This window comes from Podarcis cretensis (genome assembly GCF_951804945.1).
Source record: "Podarcis cretensis genome assembly, chromosome: 1".
NCBI lineage: Eukaryota > Metazoa > Chordata > Lepidosauria > Squamata > Lacertidae > Podarcis > Podarcis cretensis.
This window is the reverse complement of record NC_137170.1, coordinates 36348627-36369087: the sequence shown is the minus strand read 5'-3', so window position 1 is coordinate 36369087 and position 20461 is coordinate 36348627. Positions and strand designations below refer to the sequence as shown.

The 20461-nt window shown below is 40.3% G+C and overlaps 1 protein-coding gene and 1 long non-coding RNA gene across 4 annotated transcripts in view; one reads left to right on the top strand and one right to left on the bottom strand.

Annotated features, from left to right (window-relative positions):
• AKAP6 (A-kinase anchoring protein 6) overlaps positions 1-20461 on the top strand; it is a 251417-nt gene that overhangs the window by 204350 nt on the left and 26606 nt on the right. For all 3 annotated transcript variants that reach the window (XM_079954227.1, XM_079954226.1, XM_079954225.1), the window contains exons 10-11: positions 3780-3926; positions 9982-10206. In XM_079954227.1, coding sequence (XP_079810353.1) covers positions 3780-3926; positions 9982-10206 — 372 coding nt within the window. The remainder of the gene's footprint in view (positions 1-3779; positions 3927-9981; positions 10207-20461) is intronic.
• Positions 18988-20461, bottom strand: part of LOC307204550 — a 56471-nt gene continuing 54997 nt past the window's right edge. Inside the window, exon 2 of the long non-coding RNA XR_013833740.1 lies at positions 18988-19336. This is a non-coding gene — a long non-coding RNA (uncharacterized lncRNA). The remainder of the gene's footprint in view (positions 19337-20461) is intronic.

The following is a 20461-nucleotide window of genomic DNA, read 5'->3' as shown; positions in this document are numbered from 1 at the left end:
CTTAGTCTATTAATTCACTTTCAAAAAAACCCCACAAACTGGGTTTCAGTGCCTCACTGAAATGGACTTAGATTTCCCATGATATTATGCATACTTACAGAAATAATTATGTAAATCCTTTTCAGCTATATCATCTTTAAATAGAAATCAGATTACATAAAGCAGATTGTAATCTCCTCTAGTCACCCTTTCCAGCTGAAAAGGCAATCATATAGAGCCAACAAGCGTACTTGTTGGCAATTTTAGCCAAGGGAAACGGTTATCTGCTGTGTGATCCAGTCCCATAATTCCAAACCTGATTGCCTCTTGTTAACGCACGTTATGAGAAACAACATCTCCTGGTTTCTTTTCACATATCAGAAAGACAACTTCCTGGTATAAATCTAGACAATCCTTTGCTTGCTTGCTATGCATATTCATGCTTATTTTGGATACACCAACACCTGATCAGTGTTCATTAATAATGAGTAATGCGTTAAATCACCTCATTTAAAACATTTTGCTCTGTGATCCACAAATGACTAATATTTGAAGTTGGCAAAATATAAATGGTGTTCATGTGCAGTGCAAATGAAAGATTAAAATATGAAACTAACAATATGCAAACATATTCATGCAAATGCCGGGGATCTATTAGCTGAAACAGTGATTTCACACCTTTCTTGTTTTCTGTTAAGTACTCTCCAATTGTAGTTTTTTGTTTTGTTTTGTTTTGTTTTGTCAGAGTACTGTTCATGGATCTGGCAAAAGCACCCATGTTTTAAACATTCTTTATTGTAGTCTGACTTTGTTAGAGTTAGCCTTTTTCAACACCACCCACCCTCCCTTGCAACAGCAACAGTAGTAGCTTACTTCAATGAGTTTCAAGGGAAGGAAGCATAATGTTTAGCATGCAATTTGCTAATAGCTACGTGTGATTTATGTAGGCCTTCTAAATGCTTTTGGGATAATTGTGCTTCATACTAGTATTCAAATACATATTGGCACTGTTTCTTGAAGCCCATTTTAAATATAGAACAGGAAGAAGTGTGAGGAAAAGGGGGGGAGAGAGCACACGCAGGAGTTCTATGAGACAAACTAAACTGGCTGTGATTAACAGGACTGTTGGCAAAAGCGGAAAACACACACACACACACACACACACACACACACACACACCATAAAACAAGCCAGCCCTAGGATTAGCCATATCCCAAGGCAAAGCAAGTTGGTCACCCCAGGCAGCTAATTTGGGGTGTCAGAAAAGAGCAGCAAATTGTTATGTTTTTATTCTTCTTGTGAAGTGTTTGCAACTAAATAGTTGCACTAGTGCAAGGATTAGTGCTGGCACGACAGGATTCCCCCTGCCCCGTGTGACCCCTGTGCCATCACCCCAAATCTACTGCAGAGGGTTGGGGAAAACCCAGGGTAGATTGGGGTTGCATGGTAGGAGTGGGGAGAAATTTTTCCTTAGTGTTGCACCAGATCCAGCATTAAATTTTTACTGCTAGGAAGAGGCATTTTCTGCTTCAGCTGCCAGAATAATTTACCAAATCTTGTGATACTATGCACCTCAATTTGGGGGTGGGGTGGATGCCATTTGAGGCAGCAAAAATCTGTCGGGCTGACCCTGCCCAGTCCCTTCAAGCCCAACAGTGTCCCTGATCCTGAGTAAATATGTTTCCTTTCCATCATATAAATAATAGCTTCTACTCAGTACTATTGTGAAAATATTAAGTTCTATACTTAATAGGGGATGCAACCTGTCCTCCTCCGAGACCTGGAAAGCTCAGGCCTTCCCAGAGGACATGGAGTGGGTGCAATGTGTTTCTCCACTACTGAGTTATGGCTCTTTCTTGCACTGCCCAGAGGTCCCTTGCAGTATGCAAGCCTCTTTCTTCACCCATTTCTTGTTGTAGTGGTCAATGTATTATGAGTCTGAGATCACCTCTCCTCAGAAATCACGCCAAACCCACCTCCTCCCTCACAGATCACCCCAAATCAGCTTTCTTTCCTTGGCCCCAGCAGGTGGACTGCAAATGAGAAGGTTGGGATGGGCTTTCAAGCCTTCCTGCTCTCCCCCTGTTGCCACTGCCACTGGGAGCCACAGAAGGAGGGCTGTGTTTTTTCTCTCCTGTCTCTCACAGCAAGCGGCAGCCCCTGACCCACCTTTGGTTCTGTCCATTTCTCCTGTTTGTCCATCTGGAGAATGCCATCTTGGGTTGTGGAACTCGCTCCTGAGAGAAGCTAATCTTGTCCCCTCTTTCCTGGCTTTCAGCCAAATGGCAAACAATTCCTTTCTTAGGAAAGCCTTTGACTCTTAATTACCTTTCATTATATTGTTTTGTTTCGCAGTTGGTTTTACTGTGAATGTTTTCTGCTGGTGGTTTTTAATGATGATGTTTTATGTTTTATTTTGTTTCAAACAATTGCATATAGGATATTTTCTGCATTTGGTTTTTCTCTCCATAGAATTTGCATTTCCTTTTATTGCTAGCCCTGTAGGAAAGGCAGAGCAAAATGTGCCTTTGTCAGCCTTGGGCCCCCAAATATTGCGGGACTCCAATATACACCATCCCTGTCAGGGATGTGCAATGATAGGAGGTGTAGTCCAACAAATCTGAAGACTCGATATTGAATAATACTGTGTTAACCAACCAACCAACCAACCAACCAGTTCCTGGATTCTCCCTCTTTCTCACATTCTAGTGTGACCAAGAAATAGAACCAAGAGCCATTATATGCAGATGATGACTTGGGGGTCACTTGGGGGTCATAGGCCCTTATTGGAGTCTCTCAGACAAAAGCTAAGATTGAAATAAGTGCACAGCTAGTTCTTCATAGACTTGTAGAGTTGGAAGGGACCCTGAGGATCTTCTAGTCCAACCCAATGCAGTGCAGGAATATGCCACTGTCCCTTATTGGGATTGGCATGATCAGTACCAACTTTGGTTTGATTTTCTCAGACAGCAACTGTGCCCTCCCTATCCACAGTATCACTTAGCAACCATTTGTTAATCTCAGAGCACTTCCCAAGGGAGATTCTTATATGAAATGAGATCTATGGGCCAAAATGCTTTCCACAATCTGGTGCCCTCTTGATGTTTTCAACCAGTGCTTTTTTCATATTCAAAGGGTACGCAGTACCGGAACCTCTTTTGTTGTTTTTAAAAAGTGTGGCACTTCTTGTAACAACTTCACAGTGAGTACCAGCACCTATTTTTCTAGGGGAAAAAGCACTGTTTTCAACCAAGCCAGCACAGCCACAGGGTTTATGGAATTTGTAGTCCAAAATATCTAGAGGGCTACAAGGTTGGGAAATACCACTCTAAAATCTCTCTTTGGATTCCAGCCAAGGAAACAGATTGCAAATTGAAAGCTTATTAGGGGGCATGACAAAATCTGCTTTACTCCAAATACTGGGGTTTCAAGGGACTGGAGAACATTCAGGTCCTGTCCCAAAGGTGCTCCTCCCTGCACTCATTTTCTTTCTTTGGTGCAAGTGAACAGTTGCCATTTTCTCCCTGGCATGATTTGAAAGGGAGAAGCTAAATTGATGCATCCAAGGACACTGTTGAAGCAGATTGTTGATGCAGGTAGGAGACCCTCACCAGCCCATGTCTATGACAATATTTTGTTAGCCTAGTGTTAAAAATCACTTAGGAGCCATATCAATATACAATATTAACAGAAGAGATTGCCACTGTATTTAAGCATCTTGCTTTTTCAGATTACATGCTAATTGACTCTTTTTTCTTTTTCAGTAGCTAACTCAACTTTGTTTTTAATTCTCATTTTAGAGGTACAGTGTAGAAATGTCAATCAGGCACCCCAAAAAGATGGAATTGCTGAGTAAAGTTGAAGCTTTGAAGAGAAGTGGTGTTTTACTACCCAGCGATCTCCTTGAAAAAGTGGATTCAATTAATGAAAAATGGGAACTGCTTGGGGTATTTGCATTTTTATTACTGTTCGTGGGTTGTGTGTACTTTTTATGTCTTGAAGTATGCTGTCTGCCTGATTTCTAATTTGAAGCACAAATATCTCTTTCATTCAATTCACTACATACATTTCAAACAAGCCACTCATGCTATTACAAAAAAAAAATACACACATAGTATTTCCCTTGTCTGTTGATTTTTTTATTCCCTGCTTGTCTCTTGTCTGACTTTAATAATTTTAGTTCTTTAATGCAGAAAAAAATGTAAGTAAAATATGCCATGTATTATGGGTATGCACCAAGTCAACTCTAATACAGTATATCTGATATACACAGACTGTCATGCTTGAGTGAATGTTAATAGAATTTATTCTGAAGGTACATGTTAGAGACATCTACTCTTTAACTATTTACTATACCCTTAAGATGAAAAGTGGGGATGTCACTACATATTTCAGGTCACACTGATGGCTGAAAAACAAATATGCAAATTTAGTACAAATCTGAAGTCCTGGATCTGAGTAAGAATGCAGTCTGGGTAAGTTTCATTCTGCTGTATTCAGCTCGTATTTGACAAAAACAACGAAATAAGTTTCCCATAATTCATTTCATGCTATGATGAGTTCAGTCTCAACCAAACATGAGATACAAGAATCTGGGAAAAGATGCAGCATAGTGATTCTCTTACCCAGACACCACTAATGCATGATGCAAGAAGCATTGTTGTGCATTGGATTATTTCGACTATCCATTTGTTTTCTTAATTGTTTTCATTCATAATCAAAGGTGCCAAAATGGCTTAAATAATAATCGAGTGAAATAATAATAATGAGAATGTGATATTTTAAACAATAAACAATAATGAATCCTGCATAAATAATAAATAATAATAATTCAGGCATAAGGAGTATTTTTAATAGAGGTAATAGATTAGCACGCTATAAAAAGATTGCAACATGTGTCCCTCCAGCTGTTGATGAATTCAGCTCCCATCAACTGAGCCAACATGGTGAATGATCAGGAATGAGTTGTAGTCATAGTGAAACAACAACTGAAGGGCCATAGGTTCCCCATCCCTTCCTTAGTCTAAATATGTGATTTTTAGGAAAATGCATTGGTTCAGAGAGGGTAATGCATGCACAGAAGTGGACTTCCAGCTTGCGCACATATACCCTCAGAAGGAACTGTGTGCCCAGAAGCCCTTTCCATTTCAAAAGTGGTTTGCCATGTGACATGGGAGGTGGGTGGTTCCTGAAAGACTGAGTTCATCCACACTTGCCAGCAAAATGTTGACTTTTGTTGCTTAGTGCAGTGGCAGACCTTGGGGTCTCAAATTTCAGTGGCACCCAGTGCGACGGCAAAATTCAGCACCCCATCACCCTTTGCCTTCCATTCTACATCGTACTTGCGGCAACCCCAAGGTTCCATGCCCAGTGTGATCAAACTAGCTGTGTTCCCCTAATTCTGCCTGTGTTCAGTGGGCCCATGCCTTGTGCATTTTCTATTTTAAAAAATATTTATTAAACAAACTTTATATACAAAAGCCAAACAAAAAACCAACTAATCTTACATTAGATATTTCTAGACTTAAAATCATTATTACAGTATACATAATCAAATTGTCAAAAAATCTAGAATAGATGTATGTTATGTAAATAAAGAGAGAGAGAGAGAGAGAGAGAGAGAGAGAGAAGAAAAGAAAAAAGAAAACAAAAAATGCACAATAATCAAACTGAAAAATTAACATTTTATATTTTTTTAACTTGGAGCCCTCTTCAGAAAACCCATGTTTCTTTGCCCACTCTTGGGTTGTGCTTTGTCTGTGAGTATCTGCCTTGCTCTGCCCTCTGTGCTTCCCAGAGTTCTCAAAGCAGCTACTGTATAGCTAAGAGGGGTTGCTAAGGATGCTCTAGGCCAGGAGTTAGCAAGGTTTACCTCACCTGGGCCAGTTCACTCCAGCAGAGATCCCTCTGTCGGCCTTAGGTTGCCTACCCCTGCTCTAGGCCTTCAGGACTTGTTGCCTCCTCATCTCTTCCTGTTGTTAGGAGAGGTTGCTAAAGGTGCTCTGAGCTTGGTCCTTCTTTCTCCCTTCCCTCTTCATTGCGTGCAGATGCCAGGTCCTTTTACTTTTTAGAGGACAAGTTTTGTGTTATGCAGAGATGTCATACAATCAGAATATAGGTGTGAACTTTCTCTCCCCACCCCTGTCCCCACAACAGGGTTATTTGGGGAATGAGAGGAAAACCCCATGTCCAAGCCAAGGCAATATCAACCAGAAATGTACAGTTCAACAGTCCGTAATGAAAAACTGACAGGGGATGGGGTGGACAGAAAGGAGAAGCGAGGAGACCGCCCCCTGCCCACAAACCCATGTAAACTTTGAAGAAAGCTGTTCACGAGCCCTTCCAAAATTGGTTTATCAAGAGGGCTAAATTTCTCTTCAGATTTTCTGTGCCTCTAGCCAGATCGGATTTCCGCAAGGAACCTATGGCAAAGCCAGAGGCCAGTATAAAAAGCTCTCAGACATGGGGGAATTAATTGGTGCGCAAGCCATTAAGAATACAGGCCAAGTGAAAGTATGGAAGCGCCCTCAGGCTCAAATCCCCCCAGGCATATGGAATCATCTCTTTTGGTATCTTGTTGAGTGTTTGATCAACTTAACTTCAAGCACAATGCTAAACTTCTGCGTACTGTTGTATCGTAGATGATCAGCTGGATGACCAACTAATCAACTTTTCCCCATCACCCAGTAATCAGATTTTTTAAACATAAATAAAACATTACCCTGACATTTAAAATGGATTTCAAAGACCCTTTCGTTTTTTTGCATGTTAAGATCAAGATGCAATTCTATATCACTTTCTCAAATTAATTTCTGCATTTATCCAAAAGTTGTTTTTTTCCTCTTAAATGAAATTTCATGTATAATAAGAAGTTTCTGATTGAGTTTTCTTTAATTTAATTTACAAAACTCTGCAGAAACTAACAACACTAGGCATACTGTTTTAATTGGCATGATTACATTTTAATTGGCATGGAAAAAAATTTAAGACAAGGATTTTAACTTCTAACAATAGTAAAATAGAGAGATATGGTTTTTAATATTACTTTCATCTAAGGTGAACAGTGTGGAATGGAAATACATTAGAATGAAATGTCAGTGGTGCGTACAGTTTAATCTGTGAAATTTTGTCCCCTGTGCTGAATATTACTCTGTCTCAATTGCATATTAAACAACCCTATCAAGGCAGGCATTGGCATCTGCTGTGCTGACACAAATTGTGAATTAAATGAAATTGATGTCCTCTGTCGTATATTTATGAAGACGGACCATTCTCTGAAGTATTCTGTTTATGAAGAATTTATGATTGCAAACTGTTCCAGAACAAAAAAAGTGGCAATAAATTCTTTTTTGTGACCCTACCCTCCAAGGGCATTGATTTCACCTCCTGCTGCTACTTTTGTTACAGCATAAAAACAATAGCTAAAGCTGGATTCCACTGAGAGCCTTCAAATTATCAATATTTGAACCATCAAAATAGAACGGTGTTGCCAAGAATATGTTGTTTTCCTCTGTTATGATCTACCCAACACACTGTTTACACAATGCTTTAGAATAGATGAGTATCTGTTGATTTAATTCAGTGTGTGTTTCAAAGCTTATTTTAAGGCTGTAAATTATCAACACACTTAGTCCACAGCCATCCCACTGACTTGAACGGAGCTAATCCTAACCCTGCCATCCTTTAGAGATGTATTGATTAATGCAGCCAGATAAGAATCTGCCTCCTTGGCAGACGTAGGTCCTGTTCCAAAGTAATTGCTCGCACAGCCCCAACACGTAACAGTCATAACCTCTTCCCTCTGTAGGCAAAACAAAACAAAGGAAAACTGACCCTTTACCTCATATTCCAGCTATTATCTAAGCTAGCTCCAAGTCGAGCTAAAGGCAAGCAATTTTATCTGCAAAATAAATAACAAATTTATTACAGTAAGCAAAGAAAAAAATAGTCAATCAGGTGCATAAAATCTGCACCAGACTTCACTTACTCACAACACACACAAAAAAACCTGTGCCAGACTCTGCTTTGCATATGCAATGACAGCAAAGATGAAAATTTTCTTTTGTAACATCATTGTCTTGACACAGCTGTTTTAAAATGATCAAGGCCACAGTTAGCCAGCTTTGGCACAAGGTGAGTGCCAGCTGCACTCTACTTTGCTACGCTCCCATGTCCTCCATTTCAACATCCTCATAAACCAGGGGATCTGTGGATAGTATGAGGAGATACCTGCAAAGTACTATGACTTGTATCTAATGTGGGGCTAAGTAATCATTCCATTAGCGCAAGGATTTCAACTTGTGCGACAGGACTTCCCCCTCCTCCCCCAACCTTTAGGAGCAGATTTGTGGAGGGCGAAACTTGTGTGCAGGAGGAGGAAGAGGAGAGGAGGAAGGCACTGCTTTCCAAGTGGGAATCATGGCATTAATGAAACAGTTGCTTAGGGCTGCGTTGGCAAACTTACATTCATATGAGAATGCAGTTGTACCTTGGAAGTCAAATGGAATCCATTCTGGAAGTCTGTTCGACTTCCAAAACATTTGGAAACCAAATCGTGGCTTTTGATTGGCTGCAGGAAGCTCCTGCAGCCAATCAGAAGCTGCGGAAGCCCCATCAGACGTTCAGGTTCCAAAAGAACGTTTGCAAACCAGAACAATCACTTCTGGGTTTGCGGCGTTTGGGAGCCGAAACGTCCAAGTTCCAGGGCATTCAACAACCAAGGTACAACCATAATAGCATTTCAACTCGATCCAAAATTGCCAGTAACTACCGAAGACTCCAATGGCAACTTCTCAGTTCCAAAGTGCCCTACAGAAGGAAAGGACTCCTCTCCTAAAAATTCCTTCTCCCACCTGCTCATATCCCCACCAATTACATCAAACTCAGATTAATGCCAAGTGAAGTCATCGTCACTAAACAATTTGCAACGTCTTGTTTATATGTGCTGCTAAGAAATTATCGGCTTAAACAGCCCAAATCCAACCATGTCTACTCAGAAATAAATCCTATTGAATTCAATAGTCTTAGTCCCAGGGGGGTTAGGATTGCAGTCTTAGATACAAAATGCTTTTGCAGGGACAGCACTTGTGTGGTTTTCCAATTTTCACCTGTTGTTCCCTAGTGCTGCAGCCACCTACAGCACATCCCACACCACTTTGGAAGGTCTTCCAGCCCTTGGGAGTGGCTGCTCAGCGGTGAAAGGGATCTGCAGTAGGAAGGAGAAAGCAGGAATTCTATGCTGATCCAAGCCAAAGAATCTTACAATCCGTCGGACAAATCCAAATGAAGTCTTTTGTCATATATTAAGATAGCAGAGCATGGGTTGCAATGACCATTTGACCAGACAAATGCACCCTATATGGTGCAGAATTCTTGCTAAAACTTGGTCAGGCTAATATTCCTTCGAGTGAGAGTACTCATCCCATGTTAATTTAGTTCTCTCTATGGACTCCTGTTGCTCGGTCCCAGCTCCTGCCAACCTGGCAGTTCGAAAGCACGTCAAAGTGCAAGTAGATAAATAGGTACCGCTCCGGGGGAAGGTAAACAGCGTTTCTGTGTGCTGCTCTGGTTTGCCAGAAGTGGCTTAGTCATGCTGGCCACATGACCCAGAAGCTGTACGCCGGCTCCCTTGGCCAATAAAGCGAGATGAGCGCCGCAACCCCAAAGTCGGTCACGACTGGACCTAATGGTCAGGGGCCCCTTTACCTTTATGGACTCATACAACTGGATTATCAAGAGGTTATATAGGTTAGCTAAGGGGTTGCCTGTGTCCACCCAGAATAAGATGCTTAAGCTACAATTCTATACCTGTTTTCTTGTAAACACCACTAATCTCCAAAGGGCTTACTTTTGAGTAGACAAGCGTAGGATTCCACTGTAAATAATATACAAAAGCAATTGTAATATTGGTTATATAGAGTTAATGATATAGATAGTCAGGTATCAGGTGTGTATGCTTTGGAACGTAAGATTAATCTACGGTTTCTTTCTCTGTTGCATTAGAAAACCCTAGGAGAGAAGATGCAAGACACAATGGTAGGACACAGTGGGCTAGGCGCACGTGACCTGCTTTCGCCTGAAAGCGGAAGCCTGGTAAGGCAGCTGGAGGTCAGGATCAAAGAGCTGAAAGGGTGGCTGAGAGATACTGAGCTTTTTATCTTCAATTCCTGTCTGAGGCAAGAAAGCGAAGGAACAATGAATGCTGAGAAACAACTGCAATACTTTAAGGTAATAAAACACACACACAACAACAGCACCACAGCACTGGTACTAGGGCTGCTTTTTAGAGTAAACTAAAATATTAAGCAAGTGTATGTCTTAAGCCCGTGTGCCAGGCACACATTTCTTTCCATTTGTAGCCATGTTAGTCTGTGTTGCAGCAAAAACAACAAAGAATTTTGGGGCACTGTAAAGACTTCCGGCACATTTGTATGGAGACGCTGCTTTTTTCATTCGTAGAACTTAATTTTACGGATAAATCTTTCTGTACATAAGCATTTACAAGGATCGGAATAATTCCAGCCTTACGTCTTAACTCCTTATAACTGTCTCATTGTATTCATTGCTGAATTCCGTATACAACATCCAGCTTAATGAAGACTCATTGTGTGATTTTAGGAACTAAAGTCATGAATTACTGTTGCATAAGTTTAGCATACATAAGAGGGAAATGGGGGAGGGAGCAAGCAGCTCTGTGTTCCTATGCTTTGTGCTACGACAACACCTTTTTTTGATACAGTCATGTCCTCTTTTTGAGCTGTCAGATCTAGCAAGCAAGCACTCTGAGATGTCCCTTTGCGATATGAGTCGAGTTGCCCTGTTAACTGTTGCAGCGCAGACAATGCTTCCTATACCATAGTCAATATGCCAGTGTGGATAGAGTTACAGTAGCCAATCTGCATCTTGATTACAACTGTGGATGATACCCAACATTAGTCATACTCATTGTAGAACTACTGACATCAATTAAGTCTGCTAATTTCATTGGGTGTACTCTGAGTATGACTTGGATCAAATCCCTCAATATGCCTTGACTTCAAAGAAGGTGACTGAGGTGGAATTTAACTTCATCTGTGGCATATTCACATAACCACTTTTTTGAGACAAACTCATGAACACACACTCTGTTTTAAATCACACAAATCTAATTTTTCAGTACACTGAGATATGAATCACTTTAAGTGGGGGGGGGGGCTCATAACTTGTCACGTAATAGGAATGCCAGCACTGACAAGGCTTTCTCCCTTGTTGTCAGACACATAATTTCATCTGGTGGGTGAAATGCACATCTTAGACTTAAAGCAGGTTCATTTTTGTTGTTGTTATTGTTGTTGTTTATTCCCCACCCTTCACTCTGAAGTCCCAGGGTGGGTTACAATATTGTAAAATACAATATTAAAAACAGTTTTTAAAACTTAACAAGTACAGGAAAATATAGGTGCATGCATGACTGTCACTCTTTCATATTTGTCTATGGTTTCCCAGACTTCCTTCTTCACCAGGGGTCAGCAAACTTTTTCAGCAGGGGGCTGGTCCACTGTCCCTCAGACCTTGTGGGGGGCCGGACTATTTTTTTTGGGGGGGTGAACAAATTCCTATGTCCCACAAATAACCCAGAGATGCATTTTAAATAAAAGGACACATTCTACTCATGTAAAAGCACACTGATTCCAAGACTGTCCACAGACCAGATTTAGAAGGCGATTGGGCTGGATCCGGCCCCCGGGCCTTAGTTTGCCTACCCATGTTCTTCACTAACATGTAGCATTTGAAGTGTCCCTGAGACTCTTTAAATGAATCTCACCTGGCTGACCACCCAACTGCAAAAGCATCCCTGCACATTCATTTTTAGACCTAATTGTCCCTATAGTCTAACCATATAAACAGATCAAAAGTAAGCAGTAAACTAATAAAAGCTATAAAGTTTTATCATTAAAATTTTTTATCACTAAAAGTTTTATCTTTTAGCACTAGCAACAAGAATCAGCACACATCACAAATAGTTTATATGAGCGTGCAGTGCATGAAAACAAAACAAAACAAAAAAACCCCACACCAAAAAATTCCGATGACATTCTGAAGGTTAAGGCTGCAATGCTAAGGCTCCTGGAAAGGTGCCCCAAAGACCATACAATATATCAGGTCTCCCTCTCCAATGTCAGGCACAGATATCTAATGTCAGGTCAGAGAAACCTCCAATGCCCTGGCCCAACAGATTCCAATGCTGATTGTGGGGGGCGGGGGGAGAAAACGGGTCAGCAGCAAGTTTGTGGGCAGGTTGAGTTAGAACAGGGAAACAGCTGGGATTCCTTGGATCCAAAGCTATCTCAGCCACCCAACCAGGTAATGATTTAGATGCTATAACGTAAGGTTACCAGATGTCCCCATTTCCCGGGGACAGTCCCCGGACTTACAAATTAGTCCCATACAAAATCGATTGAAGTTGAAAATTCATTGAAGATTCATTGAAAAAAAATCTGGTAACCTTACTATAACTTGCTGTGGAAATAAAGGATGAGACAATTATTTAATTAATAAGGCAACTGATGAAGTGAAAGACCCTTCTACGTGCCACTCATAATACACAGTGCTGGGATAAGTGGTAGCATCTCAGCTTCAGGTGGTTTTTGATGATGCCTCTTATTTTGATCCATTCAAGTCTGGTTTTAGGCCTGGTTTTAGGACAGAAGGAGCCTTGGTTGCTCTAGTCGATGACAATTATTATTATTATCATTATCATTATCATTATCATTATCATTATCATTATCATTATCATTATCATTTATACCCCGCCCTTCCCGCTGGGTTTCCCCAACCGCTCTGGGCTGCTCCTAATTAAAAACAGATAAAAAACAGAATAAAACATCAAATATTAAAAACTTCCCTAAACAGGGCTGCCTTCAGATGTCTTCTAAAAGTCAGGCAGTTGTTTTATTTCCTTGATGAGAGGGTGTTCCACAGGGCAGGCACCACTACCGAGAACGCCCTCTGCCTGGTTCCCTGTAACCTCACATCTCGCAGTGAGGGAACCAGCAGAAGGCCCTCGGAGGTGGACCTCAGTGTCCGGGCTGAACGATAGGGGTGGAGACACTCCTTCAGTCAGAGGATGGTCACAGGGACTACTACTTTTTTAGTTCTCCTGGACCTCTCAGCAGTTGTCATATTCTTCTGGTTCACTTGTCTGGGCTGAGCATAGAAAGCTTGGTTTTACAATGATTCTGGTATTTCCTGGACAAATGTTTTCAGACCATGGTGTGGGAAGGGCAGGACATCTCTCATGGCCACTAGCTTATGGGAAAGCACAAGAGTTCATGTTCCTCCCACTCCCCGCCATGATTTTTAACATCAACATGGAATCATAAGGAAAAGTCATCTGGAGATTTGTACTGCAGCATCACTGGTATGTTGATAACACCCGACTCTACCCTGCTGAGGGCATCTGGTCCCACTGAGCAGGCAGATTGAACATCAACACACACAGAGAGAAGTTGGAGGGCAGCAGTGAAGGCAGGAGATGCTTCAACCAGCACCATATGTGGTTGTGGACTAGTTAAATGCTCCTGTTAATGGTACAGGCTGCTGAGAACAATGGGAGTGGCGAACCAGTCAACAGTTGCATGTTTGCTTCTAGATGAAGGTCACATCCTGCCATCTCCAAAAGGTTTCAGGTAAGGGAAAGGGTCACTGACCTCTACACAGTAATAGCCTGCAGTTCCTACTAATAAACTCTTTGACTGAAGGCTCCTTTCTCTAGCCCTCTCATGAAAAAGTAGAAACTGTTTAGTGATCTCCATTCTCTTATTTCCAGTTGACTCCCAGAATCAGGGAATCTTGATAACATGCCTGGTGAGTCCAGCTCTCCAACAATATCTTCAAAGCAAGGCAAGGTGTTTATGGTCACTTGCAGTCATGCAGAAATATTTGAAATAAAATTCACTTTACTCTGAATCAAGAAAATTCAAGCATTTCAAATTTTGAAATTACTTATTATAGCAGTTATGTCAATGTGAGATTGCTTACTGTGCAATGCCAAGGGGTTTAAAGATGACTGTTAAGTAGTAAGTCTAGTCACTAGGCAAGCCATTTGTCTATATTGTCCTGTCATGTGGTGAGAGGAACATAATTTTATTTTTATTTTTTATTTAACAAGTTTTATAGACTGTTTAATCAGAAAAACCTCATAAAACAATAAAAGGTATCCATAAGAACATACTGTTGGAGTCAAAATTTAAAAACAAGAAGACACAAATTTAAAATAGATCAAATCAACAGTTTTAAAGCAAATGTACATAATGAAATTACATGTCTGAGTAGGTAAAGGTAAAGGGACCCCTGACCGTTAGGTCCAGTCGTGGCCGACTCTGGGGTTGCGGCGCTCATCTCACTTTATTGGCCGAGGGAGCCGCGTACAGCTTCTGGGTCATGTGGCCAGCATGACTAAACCGCTTCTGGCGAACCAGAGCAGCACACGGAAACGCCGTTTACCTTCCCGCCGGAGCAGTACCTATTTATCTACTTGCACTTTTTGACGTGCTTTTGAACTGCTAGGTTGGCAGGAGCAGGGACCGAGCAACGAGAGCTCACCCCGTCACGGGGATTCGAACTGCCGACCTTCTGATCGGCAAGTCCTAGGCTCTGTGGTTTAACCCACAGCGCCACCCAGCTTGCTTAAACAAAAAAGGTTTTTTGCAGACATCAAAAACAGTACAGTGACTACCAAATATTAATTTTATTTAAAAAATCCTGTGGAGAAAACTGGAATGTTACACCTGGTAGAACAATACATACAATTTGTTTATCAAGTAGCAAGATGGATCTAAATAGTTGTTGTTTTCTTAATCCTTTACCCCAATACTTTCCATTCTCCTAAAATCTTCCGGTATCTGCCAGCTAGTTTCGACTTGGGATAGCAGAAGCTTTAAAATAATGGCTATGTTTTAAGAGATTATTGCCAAACCCACATTTTTTATTCCAGGGAGACATTGTGATAGATGCCAGCATTTCAGTAATGATATAAGCAATCTGTAACCTATTATAATTTCCTTTCAGAATAACTTAATTTTCATATTGTTTTATATGACTGGAATTTTAATAGTGTTTTTAATTTAGGAAAAGAAGTATACTATGCATTACTAATTACACAGGAACAGGGATTAAATAGCAGCACCCTGAACTACATTTTTAAAAGAACAAACATTTTTTAAAGTACTTAACCCAGCATAAGGAGCGGCACCAAGAAATTAAAAAATGTCATGCTTAGATAATCATAGCTTTATAGACAAAAAACATGTAAAGAGGCATAAATTCTGCGCTTATTATTTGACTTATTTATTATACTGTACTGCTGGAGTCAAGCTGGAATAAATACAGGTGCTACTCATTGGCTAGCAATGCAAGAAATTTAATTGTTTTCAAGTAATTTAAAGATAATGTATTTGTATGTATATTTCAAAGCCCATAATTTGACAGGAGTAGTTATGCCAAAGTCACTCAGGTTGCATACCAATGAATCAAGCAGAATTTCCTAAACAATCAAAACGTACTTAAAAGAAATTTGTTTGATGGCACTTGTATTTTTCACATGTAAGTAGAGTGAAAAGGAAAATAAGTTCTTTATTAGAAGTGTGGATATTTTTAATAATAAATGTCACATGCCATTTCCAAACTTGTCAGTGAGATGCCACACTCTTAAAAAGGAATCTTGGCAAGGGACATGCTCATTGCAGCAATTGGGTGGATAATAGTATAAAAGGCATTGTTTTTAAATGAAGGGAACCAGTGCCCTGTTTTGAAAGAACTCATAATCTATTTTAAACTGTCATTCTGTGTTTCTGACTTGCAATTAGATGATCTTTCCAAAATGTCAGTCTGAGATTTTCCTTCGACCGTCACCCTAATAAAATCTGACGGCAAGTGTATTATAGCCAAACTCCCCCCACCCATAATTAGCATCAAAGATCCTCACTAAGGTTAATCAGGAAAGTTGTACAAAGGGTTTCCAATGAATGGCCATGAAAGCAGCAGTATGCCTTTAAAAACACCCTTGTAATATAGGCAAGATGGATGACAATCAGGAGACAAATGTATGAGCAAAGCTGTTTGGAGAGAATAGTTTTGTAGTGTATGATGTATGTTACGCAAATGAGCTTATTAGGACTCTCATCTATTTTATTATTGGTGCCCAATTTAATAGAGGCATTTAAAAAACAATATTTCTGCCTGACTCCTCGGAAGGAAGAAGATACATTGATATAATTGAAAGCAAATGATTGCATGTTGTGCCATTTAATCATGTCATTTTTCAGTGGCTGTTTTTTGCACTTCACCGCATGCTTATAGAATATTTAGCTTTATATAGATTAGGTTCCAGCACCAGAAACTGAGATCAGCGATTATTTTAGGCAACGTTTTCTTTTAAGTTTGGAATCACTTAAAAAAAACAGCCAGATTTGTCAGTGTTTTCTTTAGAAGATTATAAGCCATCATTCACTTCTGGTATGTGACATTTGATTGTATTATTATTATTATGAGAGATAATTTATTGCTAGTTGCTCTTTTCAAGTCTCTAATGGAAAACTTTATTTTTTTCATCATTTACAGAGTGCATCTACAATAATTTTTAATACATGGGGCTCACCAAGCTAGCAGGAAGAATTAGAAACATGCTCAAGAATCTTATGGAAAGCTTTCATTAAGAGTCAATTTTATAGATGTAGATGTGATCAATATAACTGGTCATAAAAGAACATGGAATTAGTATGGAACCTATACATCCCGGTTTTCTAACTGCACTGTCCAATCTCCTAAGAAATCATTTCTAGACTTCGTACAGGGACCAATGTATTAGAGACTATGAAACAGCCTTAGGCTGCAGTCTAATACAAATTTACCTCTATATCTGATCTTCTAATGTCCGGGTGAGAATGCAACTTTTTTACTCAGGTGTATCTCTACCTCTCCAGTGTCTAATTCTGAAAAGACTCACAGTAGAAGCTGATGATGGACAGCATTGGTTGGTTGGAACCAGCACTTTTGTTCTTTTTAAAAAATGTTTAGGGGTACTCTCATTTTCCTATTCATATTGAAATACTGCCCCTCAGTGAGGCCAAACTTAGATTCACGAAATGTTTAGGGGTATGCATACCCCTGTATTCCCCCAGAAAAAAATCACTTGTTTGAACCATTTATGAACCACTTGCCCACAATCCCCTCAAGCAGCTTTGTTACAGGTCAGGAGGTCCCAGTCTCAGTAAGGCTTTAGCGACATTTTCAGTTCTGAAGTGAACACAGCCCTGTGCAAGCCAGAAAAATTAGGAAGAATGGGACAGCCTTGCATGTGTTGATTGGGGAGCTTGGAAGTATCACCAACGTTTCATTGGTTGAAGCAACATTTGATTTGCTAGTATGCAAATTTGTGATATAAAATGCTTGCAGGATTTGTGAATGAGGAAGTTGCAGTCACTTCTAGCTTTGATATGACCTTTGTGTTCCTGGAGAATTTTTAGCAATACACTTCAGGAAAGTAAATGCAAGCAGGTTTAAGGAACATTAGAAAATGCATTCCAGCTATAAACTGAATTATAAAGCTTGTGGGTATATTTTGGCATAAATAGTGGTTTTGAAATTTGTCATTCAGCTTACTTAAAATTCAGAGATATTAAGGGGAGAGTGTTCCCTCATTCCAGAAATAATGGGATTTGGGCTATTATAAGAGTAAGGCAATTGAAACAGTTATAGGACGCATTTTATTAATAAGTAGAACATCTGTATAAAATGTCCACCTGCTGATAAACTGTGCAGTGTTACTTTACAATGAAATGCACTTAATCATTTTAAGACATCTTCTAATGACATCTTATTGGGATTAACATTTTGAACACAAATACTTTTAGGCATTAAAACACCCATTTTAAATGAGATTGCATTGTCTTGTTTACCCTTGTTCATTAATAAGCAATCTGTTAACTGCTAGAACACTCAAATTGTGGAAGTGCAAGCTGATTAGTAAGCAATCCAGCTATATTATGGATATAATCATATTTTTTGTTGAAGACTTTCAGTTTAACAATCAACTTCCCCTTTACCCAAAGGCATAAAAAGGTATGTGTACATATAGATATTAGACATTAACACCATTGTTTTGCTTTAGGAATTCAGCTTTCCACTGGTTAGGAAACAGAAAACTTTCAGAGGGAGAGCTACTTTTCTTATGCAGAAAATGTATTTAAGTGCAATCTTACTATTATTTTTAAACAATGGCAATATTTAGCTTTTCCTCTTGGAAACAGCAGTGTCAGTTAGGAGGTTGCACCCAAAGAAGTCCATGTTTTTCAGTTACCAGCATCTCTAAACAGCTCAGATATTTTTCACAAGGCTTTTCTTATTAACTGTAATTCCCTACCCCCACCCCGCTGCTACCAAATTTTCCCTAAAAGGAAACCTAAAATGCTAGGGTGATAGCTTAGATTTTTCTCATGGGGTTATGTACTTTCATCTGTAGCATCCTGCAGAGAGAAACAGATGTTTTCACGGTGCACAATTTAAATTGCCTAGTAAGCTCCTGAATGTGAAGAAGTCTTCCGTGCTCTAATATGGTAGAAGATACTAGATCCACAGCAACTCAGTGAAGGAAACACAGTGTGTGGGAGCAGGGGAGGGGGGCTAGGCTGAAGAATACATCTTCCTAGACACTTGTGGTGGCATTTTCCCCTTGGTGTCTCTCTTCAAAAGCACTTAACACACTGTAATGTTGACTGCAGATTTGCTCAGAACAGCACAGAAACAAAGGAAGCCATAGGGCAGACAGATCAGAATAAAGAGAACTAGCTACTTGTCATGGTGGCTTTGTTCTACCTCCATTGTTGGGTACCTGTTGCTGGGGGGGGGGTCACAAGTGGGGCAAACACTGCTGAACTAAGGTCCTCCTTTTGGACTTTCCATAAACATCTGGCTGGTCACTGTAAGAACAGGATTGTCAGGTCGCAAAACACAACAAAAACAAAATGCAACTTGCAAGTAAGAAAAAGATATTTATTCAGGCTCAGCAGCAAGCACAAGGTCCAAAAATCAAGATTCCAAGGTACATGAGTAGGCCAAGAGGTTCATATTTTAATGGAAGCTACAAAAATGTTCCAACAGTTAGCAGGGAGGACCTCCCACCTCCATCCCCGGTTGCCACACTTCCAGCCCTCCACCTGCTTCTCCACCGTCTTCATCTTGAGCTGCCAAACCATGCCAGATCCTGATGGAGCCAAAGGGCCCATGACACGGATGATGAACTAGATGGCGTTTTGGATTGTTCCAGCAGGGCCCTTCTTGTGTTCTTTTTTTGCAACAGAGGGACACGGGTGTGTTAAAACTGGAAGAAAGAAAGAAAATGTTTCCTTGGTTGAATTACAAGTTGAAATGTCTCTGTTATCCCACATCTTTCCGATGCAATCAACTTCAAAATATTTAAATCTGTAGCATATGGAACTGTTCAAAAGTTTTGCTTTGTGGAAGAGTTGTGGAAGTGCTGAAATCATACCTTTATTAGAGCCTACAAACACTCAGACCAGGGAAGAGTTGCATGTACCGGTAATTCAAAAGCTGGCACCCTGCCTTGTGAACCTTGGTTGATCCTAATATGTCCCATGTTTTGCCAGGCCTTTGTCTTTTATATATGGCAGTGTTTCAATATTCCTATATGTTTGCAGTGTTACTTTTAAAAAGGTGTCTTGGTAAATTCTACTGGTAGTTTCTAAATTTCAGTACTATATGTGTTTCACATGGAGAGGACTTCTCAGGGGTGGGGAAGACCATTTGGCCTGGGGCCTCAAGCTCAAAAGGGGCCTCTGATTTTATTTTATTTTTAGACACTTGTATTTATGGCATTCGATAAGTTTGACAACTTGCCTTTTGGAAAAGGGGAAGGGAAGAAGTGCTGGGGCTTCCTCTTGGCTTGCTTTGCTGTCTGCTGGAAAGTTGTGTGTGTGTGTGTGTGTGGGTGGTAGTGGTAGTGGTAGTGGTAGTGGTAGTGGTGGAGGAAGATACATTTGCTGTTGCATTGATTTTGCTGTCTTTTCCTACTCTGGCATTGGCTGCAGTGTTAACTTCTCTTTGTAGGAAAGGCTAAATCTGGGCTGTTGCACATTGTGAGAAAACTGGGAGAGGAGAGGGATGAATTATTATTATTATTATTATTATTATTATTAATTTATTTATACCCCGCCCATCTGGCTGAGTTTCCCCAGCCACAGCCACTCTGGGCGGCTTCCAATCGAATGTTAAAAACAATACAGCATTAAATATTAAAAACTTCCCTAAACGGGGCTGCCTTCAGATGTCTTTTAAAGATAAGATAGCTACTTATTTCCTTCACATCTGAAGGGAGGGCGTTCCACAGGGCGGGCGCCACTACCAAGAAAGCCCTCTGCCTGGTTCCCTGTAACCTCACTTCTCACAATGAGGGAACCGCCAGAAGGCCCTCAGTGCTGGATCTCAG